The 14,015-nt window shown below is 47.6% G+C and overlaps 1 protein-coding gene across 2 annotated transcripts in view; it reads left to right on the top strand.

The window, feature by feature from the left end:
* The window catches only part of LOC144139284 (CCN family member 2-like), a 471,813-nt gene that overhangs the window by 451,566 nt on the left and 6,232 nt on the right, over nt 1-14,015 (top strand). For both annotated transcript variants that reach the window (XM_077671689.1, XM_077671684.1), the window contains one exon: nt 3,598-3,824. In XM_077671689.1, coding sequence (XP_077527815.1) covers nt 3,598-3,824 — 227 coding nt within the window. The remainder of the gene's footprint in view (nt 1-3,597; nt 3,825-14,015) is intronic.

Raw genomic sequence — 14,015 nt, 5'->3', positions numbered from 1 at the left:
TTCAGTAACCTTGTTATACACGATTCGTTCCGTTGGAACTGCGAAAGTGGGACATAACATGCTTTCGCTTCGGGTTACGGAAAGCCACACAGCCTCAACTTACTTTTTATTACAGAGCTCGTGGTTCAGCTGCAGCTAAAGAAAAAGCGTCATAACTTGTCACCTGTAGCTCCCGGTAAAGAAATTATGCCCCTTAAAAGTTGCGTTAGGCTTCCTTTGCAAATGTCGTTTCGAGCTCTATTTCAGTAAAGTGGGCGAGATGGTGGTCGCGTGCCAGTCCTCGCTTTCCACAAGTAAAGGCGCAAGCCTGTCGTGTTGCGCATCAGTGACCTTTCTGCCAACAATAAAGACAATTAATCAGCCCTTACACTCTGTGAAGAAGGACGAGCGGCGAAGCTGTGGTCCGTTCTACCTCAATCGACGCCTTTATGCACGAAACGAGACAGGTCTCTTTAGTAATTGACGACTGAGCATACTTCCCAGCTAATTAACTGAATGAAAGTTAAGAACTAGAGTTGTATTCTAGCGAACAAAGGCGGGTCCCCGGTCCGTTTTACTCACGTTCTCGTCATCTATTGATAATACGCGGGAATCGCACAATATTTACAACTTCACTGGGAACTACGTTGCATCGAAAAGCAGACGAAATTTGGCGTAAGATTAAAGAGGTCCTAGCTAAGCTAATAGGTTTTGAGGGGGGGTGGGGGTGGGAAGAGGGAGGAAAAAGGGCCCGAAACTGTCTGGCGTGGGGTACCGACACCTTATCAGGCCCTCAAGAGGTCTTAGCCGCGGATAACTTTCATATAGTTTGTTTCGGGATAGTTAAGCTAAAACCATAGTGACAGCAGCTTTGTGTATCCATACTCCCTCCGTGCGCGGCAAAGTACCGACACAGGGCGAGAGTTCCGTACCGTCTTCAACTTCGCGGTCAACTAACTAATCATGGCAAGCAAATGAAACTAGGCGCGTGACGATAGCGTCGTCTTTGCAGCCAATTTCACTACGATTTTTCCCCCAAGGTTCATACATTACATTGAGAGCGACAGAAAATTCGGGAGAAACTAAAGAAAAAAAAATTTTCGTGTTAACGCGACGTCTAGACGGGTGGATATCGACCACCAGCTCACTGCAGCTAAAATATGGTGCCCGTCAGAATTCCGGCAGGCAGACATGCGCGTCCAACAGGTATAGCCACCCTTGTGGGTCACTTTGCGCGCATAAATGTTCCGCGCCAGCCCAGCCTGCTCCCGAAAAGTCGACTTCGTTTGGCGAGGGGGTTCCACGTGCTAGTCTGTCATGCAGCACTTCCACAAACTATACAATCCCATCACAACACATATATATGATGAGGCACTCCAATACTACCTCTAAAAGTCAAGAACCGAATTGTATAAGGTGTAATGTCCATGTTCATTTTAACAGTTCGTTGCAAAATAAAAAATCGCGGGCCTTCTCCACTAACGTGAAACCTGGGGAGGGGCGAAGCATGCAGTTTATAAGTGTATTCTTGGCGCCTTGGTGTTTTTTCCAACAGAGATGAAACCGTTGGGAGATACAAGTATATAGCATTGCTGTAAAAGTCTCTTGTCTTTGATGCACGAAGCTCTCAAGCGCGAAAAGTAAACGAGTGTTCTGGCGTTTTAGTACCCGTTATGATGCGCTCTAATGTGAGGCGTAAACCAGTATCCCGGAGTTTTTTAGTACGCCTTGCGTTCTAGCGCGAGGCGTAAACGAGTTTTCCGGGGTTTCGCTACCGTGACTACATGAAACGATGCTTACGGCAACGACACGAGACGCCGACCGCCCCAGCGCCTAAGGGGCTTCGCCCATAAAACGCAACAAAAATCAGATCCGAAGAGATGCGTAAAGGCAGCTTTCTTGCATACTTATAGCAAACTTGGCAGAGCACGCTTTACAGGAAGGTGAACGAAGGCCGAAAGGGCAAGACAGGCGGGGTTTGCAAGTGCTTCACCTGGTGACTGGAGGCTCGCCACTTCGCAGAAAACACACAACTCAATAAATCCTGTTTGATTTCACATTCTCCTTTTACGCTTTCTTCCCCCCCCCCCCCCTCCGTTTTGAAGCGATAATTTTTGAGCGCAGCTCTAAAGCGCCCGCTCTTGTGGTTTCGCGTCGCCGTCAGCCTCGTAACCGAGCGAACGAAGAGGACACCGAAGATAGACAAGACAGAAGACAGAGCGAGCGGGAAAGCGGAGGGGGAATAATGGCGAAAGTGTGAGGGGGATGGCGGTATGCCGAGGCGGCGCGAGACATGCTCCCCGGCGACGACATGCCAAGAGAGAACGCAGATAGCGCGCGCCCTCGTGCGTACACCAATGAAGCGATCACTTCCTGAGACGTAGCAGGTACACGCGCCGTCCCCGAGGAGACTGCAGTTCGCGCTGCGCTCAAATTTCGTACGGAGCGTCGTAATCTTCAGCCAATTTTTTTTTTGCCTGCTCGTCGTCGTTTTATGATGCAAGTAAACACGACCGATCGGTGATGAGGTCTGTATTTTCAGTTTATATAGCGCATTTGGCATGTGTGGTGAACGGTAGCCATTACTGAAATCAATTCAGTTATACTTAAAAAAATTTGTCTGAAACCTTAAGAAGATTGTCGATGAGCAACAATCGCTCATGACTGCGACGGCACCGGTGGGCTGCCTGATTTCGATGGCTTCTTTTTTTTCATTTCCAACCTCACATTAATCAAATATTTTATCTTGCTTTACTGCATTCTCAAGTACAAACATATATGCATCCTACACACACGCACAGACGCACACATCGCGTGCCGCATGTGTACAGGTTGTACGCCGACCGAGAACCCACGCCATGACGCGATATTTTTGCTGAAAATGTTCCGCATATGAAATTGGCTCGTAACGGTCATTTCAAATGCCCATCTCCGTGGAACCTGACCATTCGGTTCTCCCGTGAGGTGTCGTGCTGTTCACCTGAGTAATCTGGCATAGAGTGGACCATAACGGAAACAAAGTTTAGATTTAATCAAAACGGCGTAAAAAATATGGTTAAATATTCTTTGAACGTAGCATTAAACTAGTGACATAATTGCCTACCCTCCTGCCTGAGATATAAGAAAGAAGCGTTCGAGCCTTACGACCCCCATAAATATACTCATCACCTTCATCTGCTAGAAGGAGGAGAAGGTAAATGTGCACAACCCAGAGATTAAGACAACTTTAAACAAACAGGGAAGTAACAGCACTGTCGCTGTCATAAGCCTTGCTTCTTTGTGCGTTCAAAAAAAGAAAATGAAACTGTGCTTTAAGGCCATGCACCGTAGCCTTTAGAGCAAATGAAGTGCGTACCATGCTTTCCCCGTAGCAATAAAAACGGCAATTCAGAGCACATCATCACGTGTCTCAGTTCGGAAGCAAGCGCCATCGGGCTTATTTGAACGAACCTAATGTGAATTAGGATACAATTTTTCAGCCATGTTCCTCATTGCTCGCTAACTCGCCCTTGCTGTAATTAGCCTCAACATTCATTGGAGGTGACGGCAATGGGCTGTGCAGTGGCTCAGCGCGAAGTGCACGGCCTGAGTAATGAGCCGCGTTCCCGTGCCTCGCAGCGCTGGCGCTGGCCCGGGCGTCCTGCGAGCGGCACGCGGGCGACTGGAGCCCCTGCTCGTCGTCGTGCGGCGTGGGCGTGTCCCGGCGCCTGGTCACCGACTTCCGCCTCGGCCAGTGCCGCAGCCGAAACGAGACGCGCATCTGCAACGTGCGGCCCTGCAACGCGCTGGACGCCGTCGGGGCGTCGGGCTCTGGCGGCGGCCTCGGCTCGCGCCACAGGACCAGGGTGAGTGACGGCTCGCGGGCCTGTCCTGCACACTAAAATGAGGCACATGGCTTCGGTACAGTCCTTATTCCCTGCAGGAAGTCCGGGCTGAGCCCCTCTTCCCTTGACAATATACCCCATGTTCTGAGTTTCCCGCCGCGGTGCCTCAGTGGCTAAGGCGCGGTGCTTCTGACCATAACGACGCTGCTTCGATCCCAGCCGCGGCGGGCGCTTCTCAGATAGAGGCGAAAAAGGAAAACGCCCGTGTGTCGAGGTTTCGCCGCCCATTAAGGATCCTTAGGTGGGCAAAAGTTATCCCGAGCCGTCCACTACGGCCCTCCTTGTGGCCAGGTGTAGCTTCGGCGTGTAAAGCATCAAAATTGTACATTCGGAAGTCTAACTTCGCAGTGAAGACATGAAAGATGAATATAATGCGAAGGCAGGAAAAGAAGACGCCATTCTTTTTTTTCGTGTAGTTATTAATTACTCCAGACTAGAACCCACCATTTAAAGCACCGTTCAAGAAACTGTAAATTCACGTTTTTATTTTCTCTTTTCAACCTCTTTTCCCAACAATGACAGTTTGCGGCCGGTGAAACATGAAAACGAATAATGCCTCGATAGTACGCCGGCCGGCAAACGATACCGCGACGGCAAAAACACTAAAACTGTCCACCCAACTAAGAACGACTGTTCAGTGCAGACACCAGCTGCAGTACTAGCAAGGCTGGCACGTTTCCTTAACATAATTCATTCCGAGTAACCTTTCGCCCGGACCACGAGCCACTACTAAAGCACATATGGCTTGCGTGGCACTTTGTTGCAAGAACGACTGCTGAACTGGGCCATTCCACGACCCCTGTGTTTCGAGGAACTATGGCTGCGAGAATCCGTGGAGAAAGGCACGAGATCAAGGTCTCAGGAGGACGTTGCTTTCCCGGCGCTGATTGCATCAACACTCTCAATGGTCTTTGATCTTAGTATAGCGTATAGAGACCGGGCAATGCGCGACGAAGCATCGTGAAAGTTTCGTTATGCTTTCTAGATTTCTGAGGAAGCGTGCGAATACAAACGGAAACAGCGTCTAGAAAAAGTCTTCTGCGTATCCCATTCCGTCTGTTTTATTTCTTCGTTAATTCATACAGCGTCCCGGTTAAAAAAAAGGCTGTATATTCGACGCGGAGGTTCAGTGGCTAAGGCATTGTGCTGCTGAGCCGAAAGACGCGGGTTCTATCTCGGCCGCAGAGGGCGCTCTCCGATGTAGGCGACAAGCGAATGCGCCCGTGTGTCTTGATTTCGGTAAAAATTAAAGATCCCGAGGTGGTCAAAATTAATTCGGAGCACTCGAATACGGCGCGCCTCATAGCCCAGGGTGTGGCTTGGGGGAGAATTAAACGACATAATGAAAAAGTCGTTTGCGTGGGGACGAGAAATACATTTCTTTTTTATTGTCATGCGTGCAGTGTTGGCTCGGGGGACATGAAATGGGTACGAAGAGAGATACGGAGCAAGAGGGCGCAGCGCATGTTTTTACTGGAAGCGCGGCTTCTATTAGCGAAGAAGAGGTTTTCGCAACACCGCGTCGATGTCATAACTGGGCCTTAGTTGTGTTCCTTACGTAATATAACCTGTTTTACATGATATTAGAGTCAGTTGTGCACTGATCTGCTGCGAACTTGCTTCAGTAGTGTTTTTTTTTTTTGTTGGTCTAGGTAGTTATAGTTGAGAGTGTATGGGAATAGTAACAAAAAGAATGGGTTATTTGAATTTGCGTAGGCAATGTGTGCTTAGCCCGAGACACTCAATTAAATTGCGTCATTCACGTATCTGAAGTGGCCATGGCAAAAAACTATACGTGCTTCAGGAGGCGTCTGACATTATTTGTTTTTGCGCACTTCTTGTTGAAATTTTTTTTTTCAGTGCTTTCACTGTCCTTGGAAGCCACAAATTCAACCCTTAGAACGATTTACGGAAACGTCTTGTGGAATTGCAAGCACTGAGACAGCTGTTGCAACTGCCATGGTAACGTATTAAAAATTTTTAAAGGTTTGTGGAGAACCATAGCCAGCCTAGAGAAGCGTTACAATCCCTCGGAACGCTGGCACACTAGTAAGTTGGCACGCTCGCACGGTGCGCGCGTGCAACTTCGGCCCAAAGAGGGTCACGCTTGTGAAAACAATCACCCCTTGTACTTACGGCGGTTGCTGTAAAGGCGACGACAAGGTGAAAAGTAACACACAGGCTATATCCATATTTTTTCTCGATATCTGTTCAAAATATTAAACTGAAGTGGTGTAGTCGGTTTCCAGAAATCAACCAAACCAAGCCGATCGCGGGGCACTCGTAAGTATAAAAGAAAATTTGCAGTTTTAGAATTACTGAAACATTCCCAATTCCAGGGATGTAACGCGCCGGAGCTACGTCTAGGCTATGAGATGCGTCGTAAGGGACTAGGGAATAATTTAGACCACCTGGGGATATTTAACACCCGCCGACATCTCGGCCTACGGACGTTTTCGTTCTTGGTCTCCCTCCATATCTAGAAAAAAAAAATACGGGCGCCGTAACTGGAATAAAGGCCGCGCCCTCGGGGTCAGCAGCCCAACGTCTCTGTTACTGAACCAGTCCGGCGTTTGAGTCAATGTCCGCGCAAGCTTGCCTGCCATGCCTGACGCCTTGGAGGGCAAAGTAGCTCATTTATTAAGCTGATGTTAGCTTTTGCTGGGGCAGAATGCCGTGAAAACTAGAAAACAAGAATAGCTCTCCCACAATTTAGAAAGAGTGGCTCCTGAAGAGGTTATTAAGGACATAATAAATCCAATTTTGATGAATTCTTCTTGGTGACTGTATCGTGCAGTTAAACCCATGTAATTTGTAATTTTGCTATGTTTGTGGAAATCTAGAACTTTCGTTTATCTACAGGTCGGCGGGACGGAAAACACCATGTGCCGTTCACGCTCGTCGTGCCAGACACTGTAATCCAGAGTTACTTGATATAGGAGTTGCGAAACTCCCCATAGGCGCCATGCATCAAAAAGTGGCCCTACAATTGGTCCACTGTTTTGGATATTGTTTTACAGTGGCGCCATCTTTTGGTGACAAAAGCAACCATACAACTTGCTTCGCCGCTCGACGAACTGGGCGAAAAAAGGTATTTGAGTGCTTACGCAAATTTGTTATGCCAAAGGAGCCCAATGTGCTCAACTATGCAAGTGTTTTATATACATACGAAGCAAAAGTAGTAAAAAGAAATGCGACCAGTCTGCCGCGCGTCCTCTTCGGTCTTCTGGTGGCAAAAAAATAAGTCGCTTCGACGGCTTTATGCAAGCTGAAATTGATTATTTAGAGCCGCTTGATCGGCTACTAGAATAGTTTTGGCATACAATGAGCTGTAGGTCAAATGATAACTGCAAATTTAGTACTTCAGTTCGGACCTATGTTGTCCCGGAGTGCTCGCACAAGCGCCGATTGTCGAGGCAGAAGCGCGGACGCGGAAACAATAGCAACCTAAAAACCGGAGTTAAGATAGCAATTAATAACTTACAAAAGCACAAAAATAAAGAATTACGCACTCTAAAACAAAATTTAACGTTAAATTGTCAGTTTGAATAATTAGTTTGTTTTTTTGGATAGTGCATGCGGCGGCCGCAGTGGTGCCACGGTACGCACGATCCAAAGCAGAGAGGGGGGGGGGGTCCAGGTGCGGGCCGTTTTTTGAGGCGGAGTTTTGCAACTGCCTACATCGACGAGCTATGACTGTAATCAGGTCAAATTGGTTTCCAAAACGGTTTTGGGGCAATTTTGCCTTTCTAAATTTCAATCTACGTCCATTTTATGCCCACTATCGACTTGCTGGTTGTTTCCGCACAGGTTTAAGAAGTTAAACCCGCTAGAAATTTGTAATTTGTACCCTCGTACTTACCAGGGTGTCGTCTTGGCCCAGATCATAAAATCGGCGGGGAGGACAGTGCGAAGGAAAAAGGCTCGTTGATGGACCGCAAAAATGCAGAATGTGGCATACGCACTGGGGACTTTGATCAGTTGAGGTGGTTAGAAAACGTTTTCAGCTCACTTCGGTGCTCCTCTGAGCTCGTCATGAAGCTGCGTCTCGCATAATTGCGCCGGAGTTTTCGCTGCAGTACGCCCCCTCAACACCCCCCGGGCTGCGTACTATTGCAACAAAGCGATATTTCAAGAACATAATAAGTTATGACTCCGCAGTAGTAGACGCCAAGCGGACAAACTTCTCTCCTCCGCCACGTCGCAACGTTCACAATAAAGTGGGCATGAAGATAAGGCTTAAGCTGGCATTGAGTAAGCGCAGTTGGTATGCGCAGATGGCTCTCTACCTTTTTTATAAAACCGCAAAAGGTATTCTCCAGACAGCAATAGAATGTGATCTGAACTGAGTGCACTGGGAACCTGTGCGCATCACATTCGATGCGACACTTGGGGTCACGTTGTGGTCGGAGCACGCAACATCGCGGGAAGAGAGCCAAGACGAAATTTTGGTTAGGCTAAAGGCATAATTTTCTCTGAACAATATAGCTATATTGAGAGTTCGGTGAGCTGTGCAAGGCTCAAGGTTTGGCGAAACCTAAAGTCCTCCCAATGTGCGCGCACAAGCGCATGCTGGGTGCACACACGCACACACCCACACATACGCACGCACTTACGAAAACACATACGTGCACACCTAACCACCCACGTGCACACGTATGCCCAACACGCACGCATGCACGCACACGTGATCCCGGTATCTCCCATCATCGACATGAACTTTGAATTCTCAGTGCGTCGTTTTTGATAGGCATACACGCCTTTCAGTCCCGAAATCATTCTACTTCAGCATCCTCAGCAAACATCGCCGTTGCTGCCTTATTACTGTACGCACATGACTGCTTGCTTACCCGAAAAACGTTTCTGATTGCAGTCGTGAGTTTCCTCGCTATGACACCAGGGAAGTGGCGTAATGAGAAACTGCTTTCCTTAGCGATGAACCTCCATTGGCAATGTGTTCAGCATCTTTTTTCCCCTTTCTACTTTTCCAGTTTCCTTTTGTTTCTTGCTGACATTAGAATTGTCACGACAACCCGCGTGTGTACGCGCCATCACGAAAACAGGAACGCTTGGTTTGAGAAATTGCGAAGTATGAGTAGGGGTTGTATGGGCGTCAGTAGTGCGTGAGATGCACCATTATGACCTTGCTACTGAGAGTGGAAGGTTCAATCCACACTTTTTCACGCATGAAAATTTCAATTAACAAATTTCATAAGTAAATATGCCATCTGTCCTTTGGTAAGAGCTTAGAATGCTCAATTAGAGGAGAACGTACACGCAGCCATGTTTGCAGTATCTCTGGCCATAAACCGGCCATCAGCTTGTCAGGTGGAAGCAGACTGTTAGTTTTTATTTCTCTCTAGAAAAGCTTAAAGCAATTTCCTGCGCTGGTATGGGTTACTGCGCTACAAATCGAGAAAAATATCGTGTTCATAAAGCATTCATAAACACACGAAATACCCCAGCCAAATATCACTGTTGTGCGTCCCTCGGATGACTTAGAAGCATGCTCAGAACATTTTTCTCTCTCTACAGTTTTTTTTCAAGTTTGGCTATTCTTTTAATGATGACGGTACGGCAGACAAGCAATTTCGCTACGGTTGGATGTCATTCTTTCAGTAGTAGGAATAAAAGTGTTCTGTAACCGATTCAAATAAATTCGCAACCAAACCAGGGAGACTGATAACGGTATTTGCTACGGGGAGAGTGCCGTTGTGTGTTGTCGATAACTATATTTTTCTCACTCCTTGAACGCTCGATAGAGAGAGGTCATCTGTAGTGCCCTTTCGACAACTAACGCTACGGGGATACATTGTAAAAGAGTGGTGATCTGGGCGAGTTTGTATTGTGTCATCTCAGCAAGAGCACGAAAAAAGCGGGGACAAATGAAGCAGACAAGACGAGCGCTTGTCTTGTCTGCTTCATTTGTCCACGTCTTTTTCGCGCTCCTGCTAAGCTGAAGGGATAAGGTAATATGGAGGTATTAAAACTTCCCGACATTGAACGGAATGCGGTGAGCAGTTCGCTGCCAGTAGGTGTGGATCTGAAGCACGTTTTGGTTCAGAATTTTCAAGATTTGTTCATATTTTCTAAAATCTTACTTCGTGCTGTGGATGCTGGGCTTACGCATTTGCTTGGTGTGCTTTGTTTCTTTAACTGTTGCAGCTGGAACAGCAGGCTTACATTTAAATTCACATTACTTTCAGTAATAGCAACAGATAAATAAAAAACATTCTTCGATGAACATGGCAGGGACATGGAAATAACGGGGGCATATGGCTTAATTTATGCGGTCGACCTCGTGCATCATTCTCCCAAACAGCATAGATGGGAACTAGCAACCGGAGCGCGCCTGCAAACTAGGCTCCGAGCGTGGCCCGCCACCTGGAACCGCCATTTCTTCCACGTACACATTACGTGCGCGTCCGAGAGCTCGTTTCACGCTTCCACCGAACGACACCGGATGGGATAATGATGGCTTTGAGTACCGAGGCATCGATTTGCCGGCAATATCCCGATTAATGTACCGCTCGCTACGGGGGTGTCCGGTTGAGGATAAGTCAAAACAAAAGAGAAAGATATGGGATGAAGGAACGGCTCTATTCGGGATGGGCAGGAAAGGAGGCGTCGTATCAGGGAAGACTCTAGCGGCTACCGTGCACGCATCCTTTAGTACCCCGAGATCTCCGGTTCTGTGGTTAGAGCCGCGTGCGCGCCATTTCGGGGGGCACGACGCTCACGGCTGACGAGGAAAACGCATTTACTGCCTCGATTGCCTACTGCGTGGCCGCTGCGAGCACCTGAGCCATGTTTCGAGACGTAAAGAATGGAATAAGAAAGTGAAAAATGTCGGCCAGACAAACTAGATTACCGCACAATGTAAACATTTTCGCAAAGGATACAATTTATTACGCAAACACGCGAATGCTATGAGTTTTTTTTGTTGTTGATATTGACTCAAGTGTACACTTGGAGACTGAAGAAAGTTTTCAAGTGCAGTTTGCTATTCCTGAGTTTGCCAAACAGAGGCTTTGTAGTGGTTCTTAGAGAGCTGCGCGGCCCGCCACCGCAGATTCCGACCAGAATCCCGCGCGCTTCTACGCTACGAGCACTCGCAAGCCGACTTTGCGGAAAATGAATTCCTGGAGCCTGACTCACACATTGCTCCGTATTTAGGTCATTCGTATATTCCACGCGAGATGAAAGTGGCTATATGGGAGGGAACGTATATTATTCGGTACTGGGAGAGGGGTGTACATGAGGGTATGCTTCCCACATGCGCGTAATAAAAGGGTGGCTTATGATATGCTAATGGTTTCTCCCTATTTCTGTATGCTCGTGCACCCTAAGTGGCGCCAGTTTTCTCGGTTTCCGTGAAGGTGCACTCTAAGAAAATCCCTTCGTTCTTCTTGATCACAATGTATTTCATTGACCAATACATGCAGGGAACAATGAAATTTTCGCGAATGACGATGTCCAACCTGCCAGTTGTCTTAAAAGTTCGGACTGCGCTTTGTCATCGCGCAATGCAAGCAGGACGGCCTGCATTGTGCAGTGTCACAGCGCAGATGGCCATTTTTGATCCAATTTGTATGCTCTTCTCTGTCGTTCGCAGACTATTCTTTATTGGTTGCATAGATTGGTCACTCGAGTGCACTGTGGCGAAGCTGAACCAAAGGGTGGCCTTAGAGTGTTGCCATAAATCGTGCAGTGTGTTAGTTACTTTGTTTTAGGGGGACCCTGCAACACTTTTTTCAACTTTTTTTGAAATCTTCAATGCTTGCAGAACGTAGTCACCCAACACACCCAGTGCTTAGATTAGAGGGTCGCAGAGTACCTCAGCCAAAAATTACTGCTCGATGACTATGTCTGCTCTATGTTCTATGCACTTGGAAACTCGCTCAAAAGATTTTTCTCACTTTCCCGATCTTGACGTTCTTTGACCGCTCGAATTACGTAATTAAGGCCATGTAGCAGCTTTTGGCAGGTTTTCCTTCAGTCGCAGCAATGAACGCTCTTCGATAGCAACTTTGAAAATACCGCCACAAAAACAAAACAGAAACGGAAGGCGTATCTGGGGCGACGAGCAAATCACGCAGTGCTGATCCGTGCTGGCGATAACTATAGCTTTCCGTGTGCTTCCAGACGCGAAGGAAAGAGCGAGAGCGTTTATTGAAAGCGTTGCACGGTCCCTTTAAGCGGTTGCAAACTGCCTCATTTACCAACCATGGGCTCATCAGTGAAAGACACCAATAGGTCAGTATCCGCTGCGGTGGCTCAGCGGCTAAAGAGCTGTGGTGTTGATCTCGGGGACGCTGAATCGGTCCTGGCTACGAAGGTGCCTTTTTTCTAATCAAACCGAATAACAAACAAAAATTCCATTGTGTTGGGGTTTGGGAGCAGGTTCAAGGTGCCGAGATTGTCTGAATGACTCCGTAGAACTGCACAACGGCGCCCCTGCATAGCCCAGGTGTAGCTCTAGCGCGTAAAAGCGGCAAAATTTAAATAAAACAATCGTTTGGACGTTGTGGTAAAGATGCCGGCACAAAGGCAACGTCGAGAACAGGGGCCCAGTGCAACATTTTCCTGACGCTGGCGTTCTTGCCAAGGTTACTGGAATGGGGGCGCTAATTTCGATCATAAAAAAAGCGCCAATTTTCTTAGCGCTAACGTCCGCCCTCATTTCCGGAATACGTATCAGCTATTTCTGCAACTTTTGACTGAGTGCCTTTTTATTCATCTTCGTGGAAACGTTTGTAAACATCGCCTAATTGCATATAATTTAATCAGAACAGCACGGGAATGCGTCTCGAATCGCTTACGTCAAATAAAGTAACGAAAAACCTCACGAAGTCGCTTTGAGCGACACTGAGTACTGGAGAGGGCCACGCCGTAGTTTTGAATAGGGATGTAAGCGTTCAAGTAGCCGCGGCCGCTGCGGATCATGCTGTGGAGTGCTATCTGAGTCGGAGGGCCTTCGCTCAGACCGTAAGGTGTTCGCACTCTGAGGGCCCTCGCGTGGGCTTTGTGGCGCGCGCTCAAGCCGAGGCGAGTGTTCCCAACGAAGCCTATGTCGCCGCAATGATGCTACTGCTGCATTTTCGCACCAAGCAGGGCGCATCATCCCTCGGTGCTCTCCCGGATGGTCAGTGAGGTTAAGTTCAAGTAATGCAGGTTATTTTAATTTTTCAGCAGTAGCGCACAATTGGTTATGTTTGCCTCAAGTATTGCTAGAACGATCACTGTTTTACACCATGATAGCGCCAAACACAGGGTTTGCTAATTCGTTAGCAGGTCAAGTGATTGCTCTCATTAGTTTTGTGAGGTTTAAAGGCTGCGTAATTGCGCATGGCCGTGCTCCGGCATAGGCGAAATTATGACCGGAACTGAGTTTCCCATTATCAAATCAATAAGTTCCTCGCTTCAAGTTTGCTGTACGGTTTTCTGCCGCGCGCAAGCAAAGGAGCATAGTACCCTTTAGTAAGGCTACAGGAAACTAATATTTTAATTGTGGCGAATGCTGTGACGGGACGTTTAAGCCAAGAAAAACCTGGACTTCCGAAAGGGCGCCGGCGTCGAAAGCGGAGGTGATATAGTACAGCAGTTACGCTTTCCCTACGCCGCTGGTTGTCGAGGGATTCGTATCCAAGCGTATGGCATATCCATTTTTTGCGTGTACATACAGTGCGGTATGAATTAGTTTTAACGTCGCTTAACATCTTCCTGATTCACCATGTGTTTTTGCCCTTTCCCTCAGCTGCTTCAGCCTTTCGTATGTCGCATGAGCCTTCGATCCCGCCTCATTGGCAACTAAAAAAACACGCTGCTTCATGGTTCAATAGTATTAACCTTACGGAAGCTCGGGGATAGCTGGGTTTAGATAACAGTAAGGAAAATCTTCCGGGGTAGGTCTTACAAAAGTGCAAAACGGAAAACAGCGTACAGAAGGAAGAGTATGGAGGCAACTCATTTTATAGCTTCCCTCATGGCACCGCATGCAAAGGTTGAAACAGCGAAATACGTAGACAATAGCATTGCGAAAACGTTAAGATGCAAGTAACGAAGCCATCAGGCGGCAGTGAAATAAAATAAAAAGAAAGCAACCTTTTTAGACGCGTGAATGTTTTACTGAGCTGGCAACAGCACCTCGGG

This window comes from Haemaphysalis longicornis, unplaced genomic scaffold (assembly GCF_048455015.1).
Source record: "Haemaphysalis longicornis isolate Haplotype H1 unplaced genomic scaffold, Haemaphysalis longicornis Haplotype H1 scaffold_1, whole genome shotgun sequence".
NCBI lineage: Eukaryota > Metazoa > Arthropoda > Arachnida > Ixodida > Ixodidae > Haemaphysalis > Haemaphysalis longicornis.
Note: the sequence above shows the minus strand (reverse complement) of the source record. Positions and strands in the feature narration are given on the sequence as shown.